Source organism: Rutilus rutilus (genome assembly GCF_951802725.1).
Source record: "Rutilus rutilus genome assembly, chromosome: 23".
Classification (NCBI taxonomy): domain Eukaryota; kingdom Metazoa; phylum Chordata; class Actinopteri; order Cypriniformes; family Leuciscidae; genus Rutilus; species Rutilus rutilus.
The window spans coordinates 10,031,784-10,045,035 of NC_140233.1; the positions used below are offsets into that span (position 1 = coordinate 10,031,784).

At 36.2% G+C, this 13,252-nt stretch overlaps 1 protein-coding gene across 1 annotated transcript; it reads left to right on the top strand.

Moving 5' to 3' along the window:
- Positions 1 to 1,549: 1,549 nt before the first annotated feature.
- On the top strand, positions 1,550 to 12,134 carry LOC311282657 (zinc-alpha-2-glycoprotein-like). The gene is made up of 7 exons (XM_084396566.1): positions 1,550 to 1,668; positions 2,271 to 2,528; positions 10,192 to 10,470; positions 10,593 to 10,871; positions 10,937 to 11,062; positions 11,202 to 11,234; positions 11,331 to 12,134. Exons 1-7 carry the CDS (start codon positions 1,614 to 1,616, stop codon positions 11,375 to 11,377), a joined length of 1,077 nt encoding a protein of 358 aa, XP_084252692.1. The 5' UTR covers positions 1,550 to 1,613; the 3' UTR covers positions 11,378 to 12,134.
- Positions 12,135 to 13,252: the final 1,118 nt, after the last annotated feature.

A 13,252-nucleotide genomic window follows, 5' to 3' on the forward strand; every position in this document is an offset into this window, starting at 1 on the left:
CTTGTCAAAAAACCTGAGGCGCGTATACATTCTCCTCCCCTTTCACATCTTCCACAATATTTTTAATTTATATTTTACCTTTGAAGTTAAAATAAACCATGCATTTCAACTATTTCAACAGTCCATCTTGCTTTATTAATAGGAAGCGAGGAAATGAAGGTGGATGTACAAGAAAGGAGAAGCACCCTTCGCTTCGACCCTTCGAAGCTGCCCTAAAAGAGGCACAAAAATTATGTTCACACTTTCAGTTTCAGAATTCTTTGTTTCTAAAATGACTGACGCACAGCAAAGAATTAGTGCAGTCATACACTAAAGTTTAACATTCGAGATTCCCTTCGTTCCAAATCAGAATGCAGGCGCAATATTGTGATGGTTAAAACTGTATGTATGTCTAGCTAAAACACTAAACCATATTATAATACAAAAAAATCGCACAACACTGGAGCTGAGATCGGAGTTAGGGAGTGGCGCAAAAGTGCAAAACGTTCAACACTACGCACTAGCCAATACAGGATTTTTTTTCTGTGATTAGGCTAATTATATATTTTTTTATGTAACGATTCCACTTAATGTTGAAGTAGCCATAGTGTTTAACTTGTGTTACAGACCTATAGATGTCAAGCCACATGTTTTGTTGATTTTAGACACATTTTTGAAATGTTGAAATCTATTTAATTTCCTGGTCTTGTGACCTGATGTTGTCACAGCCTCTGTATATATTCATAAACTTTTGGCACACATCTTACATGTGTCTGTTTTTGGAAATAACTTTTTTTATTTTAAACATGTTCTTAAAATATTGACATATATTTAACTTCCTGGTCCTGTGACCTATGTCACACAAGTTGTAATATCTTCACCTACACCTGACACACTTCTTACACAACTTGGATTTAGTAAATATCATTTTTGATGATAAAAAAAAAAAAAAAAAAAAACAGATCTATATAACTTCCTGGTCATGTGACGTGATGTTGCTATACCCACTTTATTATATTCATAAAATATAACTTTGTTTTTGGGAATATGTCTTTTTTGATTTTATATATATTTTTTGAAATATTGAAATCAATTTAGCTTCTTGATCATGTGACGTGTACAAAGGCTTCTGTGTAATTTAAATGTCTGTCAAACATTTTTATTAGTTGCACTATTGCAAATGTTTGTACTATTAACTTGGCACTTTAGAATTCTGTGGGTCCAGGCCTAAGTAGCTTAAAAAAATTATTAACAATACACAAAATAATGTAATTTGTATGTGAATGCTCTACAGGAGCTATAACAACACCTCTTTCTATAAGTTAATAGCAAAAGATTTTAATTATAATAAAAAAATAATAATAATTAAAACAATGTTACATGTTACTGTTTCTAGTGAATGCCCCATTCAAAACTTTACTTGATTTCTTTCTTGCTACTCCACTTAATTAACACTACATCTACATCTATTGTTTGGCGCTATACATATTTTGGAATATTTGAATGATCTTTGTTTATTGTCATGCACTTTTATGACAGACCCTTAATTTTCTCAGTGAATGTCAAACGAAAGTCCAAAATCAAACCATCTTTACTGTAGTTGCAGTAGCATACCAGTGGCATATGTAAGCAAAATGGGCAAAGTTCTTCTGCTCGTTCTGCTTTTACTTCCAGTTGCTGCTCCTAAAGGTAAGATTTACAAAGACTTGTTGCAAACCTAAATTTAATTGTGCTTGCATTTAAAATTTGCACATCAATTTGTTCAATCAAGTTGCACCCCTGCTTCTTCACTACTCAGTAATAGAATTAAACTGGACAAAGCATTAGCAATGACAGTAGCAAAAAGAAACAAATAACATGGAAGATCACAGATTAACAAGTGTAACTGGAAGGAACCGTTAACAGCTATTAGCTAAACAGAACAACGTGCTTCCTGTAGGCCTAAAACACAAGCCTGAAAAGAACAAATGAAAACAAAAGATGATTTGTCTGTGAGTTTGCTTAAAGAGTTATATATAAATTTAACCAGTCATGAATGTATTGTTTCTACAGATTTGCCAGGCAAAGACTTTGAATAGCCTAAACAAAGAAATAGATTTTATGAAACACAAGTGCACCTGGTTCTTTTTCACATAGTTAACTCTTTTGAGGTAATCTGCGTATTTGATTAAAATGTTCTGGTTGCAGCAACTGCTGATCCCAAAAAAGAACTTAAATAGAACACGTCAGTTGTTTAACATCCTACCACAATTTTGTAGATTGTGATGTTTACAATTTCCTGTTTTTCACAGGCTCTCACTCTTTGTGGGTGCTTGCAACGTACATTAAAGGACAAACGCCATTTCCTGAATTTAGTCAGGTAATGAAGTTGGATGATATCACAGTCATGTATTATAACGGTGAGACGAGGACTTCCATTCCAAGAGGAAATACAACAACTGAAGACGACATGTTTGATTCAGATGTTATCCTCACAATAAGTGACTTCATACATGGACACTTTATGGACAGATGGGAAATAGCAAAGAAAAACTTAAATGAAACTGATCGTAAGTATTTCAGTTATGTAGCTACTTGAACTTGATCAAAAGGGATTGAAATTGTAATTGAAACAATATATACTATATACAAATATAGTAAAAAAAAAAAAACTATTACAACTACAACAATAATAATAATAATTAAGGATGTGCCCGAGCCCGAACCTTATTCGTAAGGCACTGATAATTTCTTCAAAACTAATAACGAATTATGCCGAATAATAGAAAAAATATTCGGCAGACACAGTCACAGTTTTGTGGTGTATTGCGCTTAAACGGTCAAATACAAACAACATAATGTCAAAATATCAGTCTTGCCAAGTATTCAGACAAACATAGGCAGTTTGGGAATATAGTTGAGAAAGAGAGTGCATGTTGTGTGACAGTATATTGGATCTGTGCCGTTATTTTTTACAATGAAGACTATCCAGCTCTTTTTTTACATTCAATTTCTTTATTTCTTTCTGTAGTGTTTCTTACCTGAATACTAGCCTACTGTTAGACCCACCTGAAAAAATGCCATGTTAATTTAATTTGTCTCTTTTTTTCTAATCTATTTATTTGAGCCATCATTTGCAATTTGTTTATTTGTAAAAAAAAAAAAATTCCACAAATAAAAAAAATGTGGAAGAAATACAAGTATACATAAATAATTAAATAAAAGTATATATACTCATTTATTTATTTAAAAAAAAATCTTCATATATTTATGTTTAATTTTATTACATTTCGGTGTATATATATGTATTTATTATTTTTGTCAGGATTGAAATTCCATAGATAAGTGTATAGATTTTATATGATATTATAGCTGTCATGATCCCGGTGTTGTGCTTTTGTAAGGATTTTCTCTTTCCACAATTTCTGTGTTCTCCTCTTGTGTTTATTTCCCTTGTTTGTTACCATAGCAACCCTGATTAGTTGTTAAAGGGATAGTTCACCCAAAAATGAAAATTCTGTCAGTAATTACTCACCCTCATTTTGTTCCAAAAAGTTAGTAAAGACATCGTTAAAATAGTCAAAGTGACTACAGTGGCTCAACCTTAGAATACTTTTTGTGCGCAAAAACAAAACAAAAATAGCGACTTTATTCCACTATTCATTTTCTTCTGTGTGGGCCTCTGAGTGAGTTGACAGTGTAACAGCGCAGCGCTTCTGGATTGTACATCAGAACGTAGGCTCACTAGACCAATTTTCAGTTGGTAAACATGGTGACTTTTTTTTCTGGGCGGAGCTTAGGTGGTGGCAGAATGATCCCTCTGGCTGCTTTACTAACGTTAGTTTGCAAGTTTTGTTAGCTTGTTTTTTAATAATGACTGGAGAAAATCCGATTTTATCTTAATGTGCAAGGTCACTCACTGTCCAGGACCGCAACTGTTATTTGCAAAAGTTAATTTTAATGGACACGCTCAGTCAATGGATGGACGATCAGACAGGATTAACGTTAACGCTACCTCCGGTTGAGTGGCCTGACTTCTACACCTGCCTGATAGAGAAACTGAGCGTAAAGAGAAACTGAGAGCATATAAATCTTTAGATGCCTATTACTGTACTAAATGGTCACGTAGGCCTACACGACTTGTGTGGTAGCCTACGACCCGCAGTTCTGCCTAGCCAGCCAGCGCCACGGCCAGACAGAAGACGACAATGTAAAGAGTGACATTACGGTGCAATTTTAAAGATGTGAATATTTTCTAGAAATAAAAATTCCAGATACAGCATATTCATTTTTTAACTATGTATTTGATTACCCTTTCTTACCAGGTTCTTCAAAAAGTAACTGTTATAGTCACAATCAATCAAAACAATGTATAAAATCATAGATGATTTACAAATAATCACAATCATTTAGAAAACATTATGCAAGGCAAGGCAAGGCAAGTTTATTTATATAGCACATTTCATACACAATGGCAATTCAAAGTGCTTTACATAGAAGAAATTAAAATAATAAAAAGAAATAAGAATAATTAAAACAGTTTGGAAAAATAAAATAAAATACAGTACAGTACAAAGTCGGACGAACAGTGGCACAGTGCTCATTCAGTAAATGCATAGCTAAACAGAAGTGTTTTGAGTCTGGATTTGAATGTGACTGCAGTAGGAGCACATCTGATCTCCTCTGGAAGCTGGTTCCAGCTGCAGCTGGCATAATAGCTATAGCTTTTATAAAAGCGGACTCGCCATGCTTAGTGAACCCTTGGTATTTCTAGCTGATATGATCCTAGTGATCTGAGTGATCTGTTGGGTTTATATTCAGTGAGCATATCTGCAATGTATTCAAACATAGTCAGAGAAGACGCATCTTTCTCTCCGATCACATACGTTCCGAAACACTCAAACTGCGCTGCTTTCACAGATGCTTTCTTTACTCCAGTAATGTGCCGCCACATTTTTAGCTAAAATCCAACGAAACATACAACTTCGTTTGAATGTCAAAGAACAACAGTTGCAAAAAAACACAAAAAAAAACAACAAAAAAAAAACCTTCGCCACTTTAGTTACTGTTGCTATGTCCGACAAGCTACACCGCGCTCACGCCAAACCATGATCTCACGCAATGAAAAACACATCGCGCAGCAGAGAGGACACTGACAACACGCTGACAGACAAGACAGTGGTTACTTTTGATATTAAACAAAGTCTCAACGTTAAAATTTGGTCATTTTTAAAGAAATTTAGACAATACCGTTTTGTGGCTCTGTAATGTATCTTGACAGATCGCTGTGGTGCCTCAAGTTAAAGCTGCTTGTGAACCGATCATCTCTTCCTTCTAGTTAATTTATTGCATCAAATAAACATGAATGAACATAAGAAGGAATGTAGTTTTAACTGCGGAAAGATGTCAGTAGGCTTCGCCCGTTTCACACATACTCCGTTTGCAGTGCGTGTGCGGTGCGTGTGCGGTGCGTATTTTTTTCCGTACCCATGTTAACAGGTTAGAGCTTTCACACGGCACACGAATGCAGTCCGTCCATCCGTTCCAGTTGCGGTGCGTATACAGCAGTGCAGAGATCGTTTCCGTACCGAGTCTATTTTTTGCTGTGCTGCAACGCTGAATTAAAGTGACAACGCATGGTTCGTGTTTAAAATGCACACAGATTGACATGAAAATGTAATAATTTTACCATAAATGCATTTAATTAAATAAAATGTAGGTTAGTAATCTTACCATGAATGCATTTAATTAAATAAAACCATTTTTCAGTCATCTTTTTATTTTAAGACGAGGTAAAGCAAGGAAAACTACAATTTACTTAAACAAGGCAACAAAACGACACTCGTGGAAAAACAAGTTGGTTGTGACGTGCAAGACTTTGTATAACGATTTAAATAGAAAAGGTATGAATCTGCTGTTTATGTAAATTAAGTTTTAATTTAAAATGTATGCAATTTTAATATAAGTACATGGTTCAATATTTTACCACTGCGTGAGCAACTTAATATAGCCTATAATCTATATAGAAGTAATGTATTGAACGTTGTGTTACGACCTCTCATAAAAAATATCAACTCTGAGAGAAGAGACTACCTAAACAAGAACAAGTAAACGGCGGAATCAATGCAATTATTTATTTATTTACTCACCCACAACAGACGCCACAAAGACTCACAATAATAACGAACATTCCATCCAGTGAACGAAATATAAAAGCACGGACAACAACTAGCCTAACAAAGAAAACAAAAATACAATTCTAAAGACAATTGTTTAATCTGTCGACGCTTCTATTATTATTATTATTAGTCAGCTCCTTCAATCAAATCACGAACAGGTGCGTCGGAGAGAGCGCACGTACTACACGCTCAAAAAGATAGAGCGACGCCAAGACAGACAAGGGAGGATGTGTACAAAGAGAATATCCTAAAACTTTTTTAAATAAAAGTTGCTGATAGCTTGGATTTGAAATAAAATGAGTAGGTCTATATGTGTTTGTTGTAGCTACAGCCGCGGATCAGTTACGCACTGCAAACGCAGCATATGTGAAAGCACTATAGGGCGTGCTGCTCCTGCACCGCATACGCACCGCAACACGCACTGCACACGGAGTATGTGTGAAACGGGCGTTAAACTCAGTACACTCCGTTTTTTCAAGTTCAAATCCTCCAACGTTGAACTCTCGTGACTGCTTTGTCGGACAAAAAAAAAAAAAAAAAGGCGGATTCGGCGGATTATGATTGGCCAGATCGCCTATCAATCAAACTCCCCGCGAAGGGTCGATTCTCATTGGCTGCCTGCCAATGTGGCAGGTAGATTGACAGTGTTACCCGCCAATTGCAGAATTCACCCGCATTTGGCGTGTGGTCGGGTGTTAATTTCAGGCCCTGGTCGTCAGTAAGTCGTTTCCCATCATGCTTTTGATCAGCGCAGTCGGTGGAGAGCAACTGCGCTCGACTGCAGAATCCGACACGTGCGCCTTGCGGTCGCGAGAGATTTTTGACATACGTCAGCATGACATCAGAGCAAGGCGGACCGCACTCGGACACATTTCTAACCGGCATGCGTCTCGCGCTGATCACCGGTGATCGATTCTGCGCAGATTTTGCTCATCTCAAACAAGCCTTATTTTTGCTGTGCTGCACGCGCTGAATTAAAGTGACAGCGCATGGTTCGTGGTCAAAATGAATACAGATTGACCAGATTGCATCATAAATGCATTTAACCCATAAGAACCCGCAGTGACACGGCTGTCACAAACACTGGTGATTATCTGGAAAGGTCTTTTTAAAGCATTATCCCTGACTTTCAACTCAGGAAGTCCCTTAGTGACATATAAGGAACACCCATAGACAGTAAAATAAATGGACACAGCGACCCCATAGACTTCAACGGAGAAAAGTGAAGCAAATTACACCTAACCTGATTTTAATACATTTCTTGAACAAATTGATAAAAAAACCAGTTGTGAAAATATTGTGGTGACATACGTCACATCGGGCTGTTAACCTTAAACCAGTAGGTAGAATTTTGATGTGACGTCACATTAAGAAAAATGGTAATGAGCTGCTCAATTAATTTATCTGATTCAATTATTTTATTGTTATTTTATATTTTCTGCTGCTTATTTCAAAGCATATTTTAACAAATGTAAACATAAAGATAATGTCAAAATTAATTACATTGTTAATGAAATGTATTTTGAAACTATTTTGCATACCTGTAACTAAAACAAGATGTTGTTATCATATGTTGGTCCTAATTTAGGTTATTTTAACTTTTTTTGTAGTAAGAATAATATGAATAGATTCAGGAAACAACTTGATGTTCAGAATGGGCTGAAAATTATCCAGGGAGATGACAGTGAGTATGAGGGATGTGAAGAAGACATTGATGACCCTGATTACACCCTTAGCAAGAAAGACATGGAGGATGATGAATCAAGTGGGTCTGATTCAGACATTAGCAATAATTGGCTATGACTAGATGGCAAATGCTAGCCGTACCTCTCAGTCTCAGACGACGTCCCACATGTCTCAGTGAGTCTCAGTGAGTTATTGATTTATATATCAAATAAATAAAATACTAGCCTTTATAGACATAGTGTTTAGTAGTAGCCTACTTATTCAAACAACAAGATATTTATTTACCCTTCGCAAAACTTCGTTCAGCTGCTGTCTACTGTGCGGCTGCTGTGGAACTTCAGGATTCAGTGAATATAGAGGGGGCGGAGTTATCAGCATACTGACAGCTTGAGGATCGAATACGATTTACACGAGTTCATTTTAAGAACTTTCATTGGCTAAATATTTGTAAAACAGACAGACGTAAATGGTAACCAATAGCATTGATTTAAAAAAAAAAAAAAAAAAAAAAACACCACCCAAAAAAGGGCACTTCGGAGTGTAAGGGCAAAAAGGGCATGTGCTCTGCACAGGTTGAGCCCTACCTGTGCACGTGCCTGGTATTGAGGTCCTAGGCCATTGAATGATTTATATACCAGTAATAATACTTTAACTGGGAGCGAGTGTAAAGACCTGAGGACTGGTGTGATATGTTCATATTTTCTGGTTCTGCTCAGTGTTCTGTATGAGCTGACACTGTCTTATGGTCTTTTTGGGAAGGCCAGTGAGGAGTCCATTACAATAATCCACCCTGCTGGTGATGAAAGCATGAACAAGTTTCTCTAAGTCTTGTCTGGAAACAAAGCATCTAATTCTTGCAATATTTTTCAGATGAAAGTATGCTGATTTAGTTATTGCTTTGACATGACTACTGAAACTAAGGTCTGACTCTAGTGTCACACCAAGATTCCTGACTTGATGTTTAGTTGTTTGACCCCTAGAGTGAAGGCATGCGTTCACCTTGAGAACTTCATCTTTGTTTCCAAATGCAATGACTTCAGTTTTATCTTTGTTTAATTGAAGAAAGTTTTGACACATCCAACTGTTGACTTCATCAATGCATTGGCACAGGGAGTCAATGGGGCTGTAGTCGTTAGGCGATAGGGCTAAGTAGAGCTGTGTGTCGTCTGCATAGCTGTGGTAAGAGATCTGGTTCTTTCTCATTATTTGGCTCATTGGGAGCATATACAGGTTGAACAGGAGTGGCGCAAGAATTGAGCCTTGAGGAACTCCGCATGTTATGGATGTCCACTCAGACTTATGATCTCCTATACTCACATAACCTCTCTCATCTAAGTATGACCTGAACCATTTTAGGACTATCCCAGAAAGCCCCACCCAGTTTTCCAGCCTGTCAAGAAGTATGTTATGATCGACAGTGTCGAATGCAGCACTGAGGTCGAGTAGTACCAGCACTGATAATTTTCCTGAATCAGTATTTAAGCGAATATCGTTTATTATCTTTATGAACGCTGTCTCTGTGCTGTGGTGCGGTCGGAAACCAGATTGAAAATTGTCAAAGTATCCATTCGAGCATAAGAATTTGTTCAGCTGATTGAAGACAACTTTTTCAATGATCTTGCCTATGAAAGGAAGATTTGAGATCGGTCTATAGTTGCTTAATATGGTCTTATCCAGATTGCTCTTTTGCGATAAAATTTCAAACTGGAGCCTGTACTCCGTCGATTCTTGCACCCAATAACACAAAAAGATGACATTTAATAACAATAATAATAATTTAAGCTCCTTATTATGTAGCCGAATCTGTGCTGGTTTGTATTGGCCGCCTCCAGTTTTCCGTTCGTTTTGCCACCAGCTAACGCCGTGACGTAACTGTGACGTCGGCTCGAAATTGGTCTGTTGGCCGACGCTGTTAATGTGTGTGATGCGTATGATGCTGGCCAATAGTGAGCCTACGTTCTGACGTACAACCCAGAAGCGCTGCGCTGTAACACCAGGTGAACTCACTCAGAGGCCCACACAGAAGAAAATGAATAGTGGAATAAAGTCGCTATTTTTGTTTTGTTTTTGTATTCTCGTCACTTGATAAACTTAAGGGTGAGCCACTGTAGTCACTTTGACTATTTTAAACATTGTCTTTTCTAACTTCCTGGGCCAGCAAGTTTCAAACAGAGAAGCCTATGGAGGAGTGAGATAGTTCTCAGATTTCATCAAAAATATCTTAATTTCTGAAGATAAACGAAAGTCTTACGGGGTTGGAACATAATAATAATAAATTATTTTTTTCTGATTGTGAAATGTCTAGGGAGATCTCTGCATGTGTTGGGATGATTTAAATAGACACTAAAGCTTTATTTCTTCATTAAAGGTGTTATTGCCCTTCAGAGGCTGGTTGTGTGTGAACTGAGAGATGATGGTGAACCGGGACAAATGATCACACGAGATGCTGTCAGTGGCTCCACCACAGATGAGCTGCAATATGTTGACAAGAACTTCACATACCAGGGTCATTTAGACGTCTCGACCCAAGTGCTGAATATTCATCTTGAAAGCAGCATGAGGCGTCATAAAAGTTTTTACCAGCCACACTGCATCAAAACACTCAAGGGTTACCTTGAAAAAAGGAGGACTCAAATCAATAGAAAAGGTACGATAACTTACTCCAAACCAAACCATTCAAGAAATGTGTTCTGATTTACATTTACATCTTTCTGAATTAAATTGAGAATTTTTCAGGGCAATATATATTGAAATGTTTTTCTAACGCAGTGAAACCGCGAGTCAGACTGATCAAGAAAGCAAACACAGATTCTGGAGGGTTTCGTGTGAGTTGTTTGGCAACAGGATTTTACCCTCGTCACATCAACCTGACCCTGTTCAGAGATGGACAGCCTGTATCTGATCATGAGATCACTAGAGGAGATCTGCTGCCCAATGGTGACGGGACGTACCAGATGAGGAAGAGTCTGGAGATCAGTGCAGACAAACACAAATACAGCTGCTCTGCCACACACCTCAGTCTGGACAACAAACTCCACGTCACTTTGGGTAATGAGGTGTGAAAAAATATCTGTGTCTTTCTAATGAGTTTGTGACAACTTGTTTGTTTTTAGAATTTGATCATGGAGAACCATTTAAATCAGTGATGCCCTCAGTGCTGATAGTTTCGGCTCTGCTGTTGGTGTTTGGAACTGGAGCCGTCATATATAAATACAGGAGGAGACAACAAGGTAGAACAGGTAGGATCTACAAAATAAAAATTAACCATTTAGTCTAGTATAGATGTGATGCATTAGAATTTTATTTATTTATTTATGATACAATACTTTATTGCCATTAATAATTCTGCTGTTTTTTTTTTATTCTTTGATGTTATAGATTCATCTAAAAGTGATTATTCTGCTCCTTCTAGTGAGTATTTGGTATTACATTTTATTTTATTTTATTTATCTCATAAAATGCTCACTTCTGCTCAGTAATTAAAATTTAAATACATTTTATTTTCAGAAACAACATCAACACATAAAACACAACAGGAGACCTCACATCTTTGAACTAGTGATGAATGATCTACCAAGAAGGCTTCTAATATAAAAACAATGGGATTGCCAATATATTTTATTGCAAATATTAATGTTAACAACAATTTTGACAAGTTTTCTAATAAATATTGAAATTCTAACTTCATTTTCAGCAACTGAAGACAACGTGGATAAAACATAATTAGGTTAATGAACATAAATGGGCAATAATAGAAAGCAGATTATAATGCAGCTTATCAATGGAATTAAATGGCTTATATCCCATAATAGCATCACATGTATTTCATCGTCATTATACGGTATTTCAGTTTGTTTTTTGTGTACTTTTCTGTACGGTTGTGTATAAGGTAAACTGATCTGTGCTTTTTTTCATTACATGGATTGTCATTAACAAGCTCAAATTAGTCAGATTTAGTCATGGTGAAATGTATAATTTCATTACTAGTGAGAAAGGAATGTCTTAATGTGCAATTTGCCCTGATTGTTTGCATCAAACAAAAATATCGACATTTTAAACTGATAAACACTGCCATTTTCCATCGCATGCTATGTACATACTAAAATGTATATCAGTAAATATGTTTTTCACGATGACACATCAGGTAGAAAGTTTAGCTCACTTCAAATATTCTCACGTTCAAAGAAGTCATAATGATCAACTGAAGCAACAACATCTTGTTTTGACCTGTGTGTTTAAAGTTCATAATCTGACATAACTCAGATGTTCACTGATCATTTTCCAGGAAATAAAATTGACTTTGTTACCCGACTCATGTCAAAGTTGCTTTAGTGAACAACATTTTTCTAATGGTTGGGTTTTCACTAGTCTGAGAACAATATTTATTTGTTTTTCTGTATGGGTTTGCAGGCATGATTTCATAGGATTTGCTTTCAAAACAGGTGCAGTAAAATATGTTTTTATAATTCATACCCACTGAATGTTTATTAGTTGTTAAAACTGCATGTGGAATCCTTGATGGGTAAGGTGAAAAATGTACAACAACATAACCGTTTACAGGGTAGACTAATTATTATTAACTATAGGCAACAGCATGACCTATTATACTGACATTGTTTGGCTGACATGTACTAGAGGTATGGTTAGTTTCACTGGTTACCTGCTATTGGTTCACATCATTTTCAAAAGAAATTTTTTTTTCTTTTCACTTTCATGAATGTCATTGTATTTGCAGTTGGGACTTTTAGTCTGAATGTCAAAAACAATCCTTGCCTTGGCTTGTTGATACATAGATAAACAGATCAAATAGAAAGAAAGTCAGTCAGACATACAAACAAGACATTGTCAAGCAAAACAAGTCAACACAGAGATTTTACACACTATTTTTCCAATATTACCACCATGTGTTATTCACATTCTTTAAGTTGCTCTACTTTAAACTGCCTGTTGCTGAATAAAGATTGAAACTAAAACAGATAAAAGGAACCTCCAAGTTTGACAACATTTGTTGTGTTTGCAAAATGGCCCAAAAGTAATACATATGCAAACGTACTAAATGCTATGAGTTAAATGAACAAAACATTTCAGCTACACAGAAAGGAAGTATAAAACTAAAACTGAAGTATGTATGTCAAGATATCAAGATATGCACAAACCTGATTTTCCAGTTAGTTTCTTGAACACATCGGTCTATATGCCACATTCGCAACAATATGGAGCAAATTCTGCTGCTTTTTGTGCTTTTACTACCAGCAGCTGCGTCAAAGGGTAAGTTCTCAGATGACTGCAGCATAAAATGTATTATTGCCTTATATATTTTTTATAAAGTTGTTTAGTAGTCAAATAAATAACCACAAAAACGGACTCTATTTCAGACTTTCTCATATAAGGATGTTATAATCAATCATAATCTTTTCATGTTGTATTTT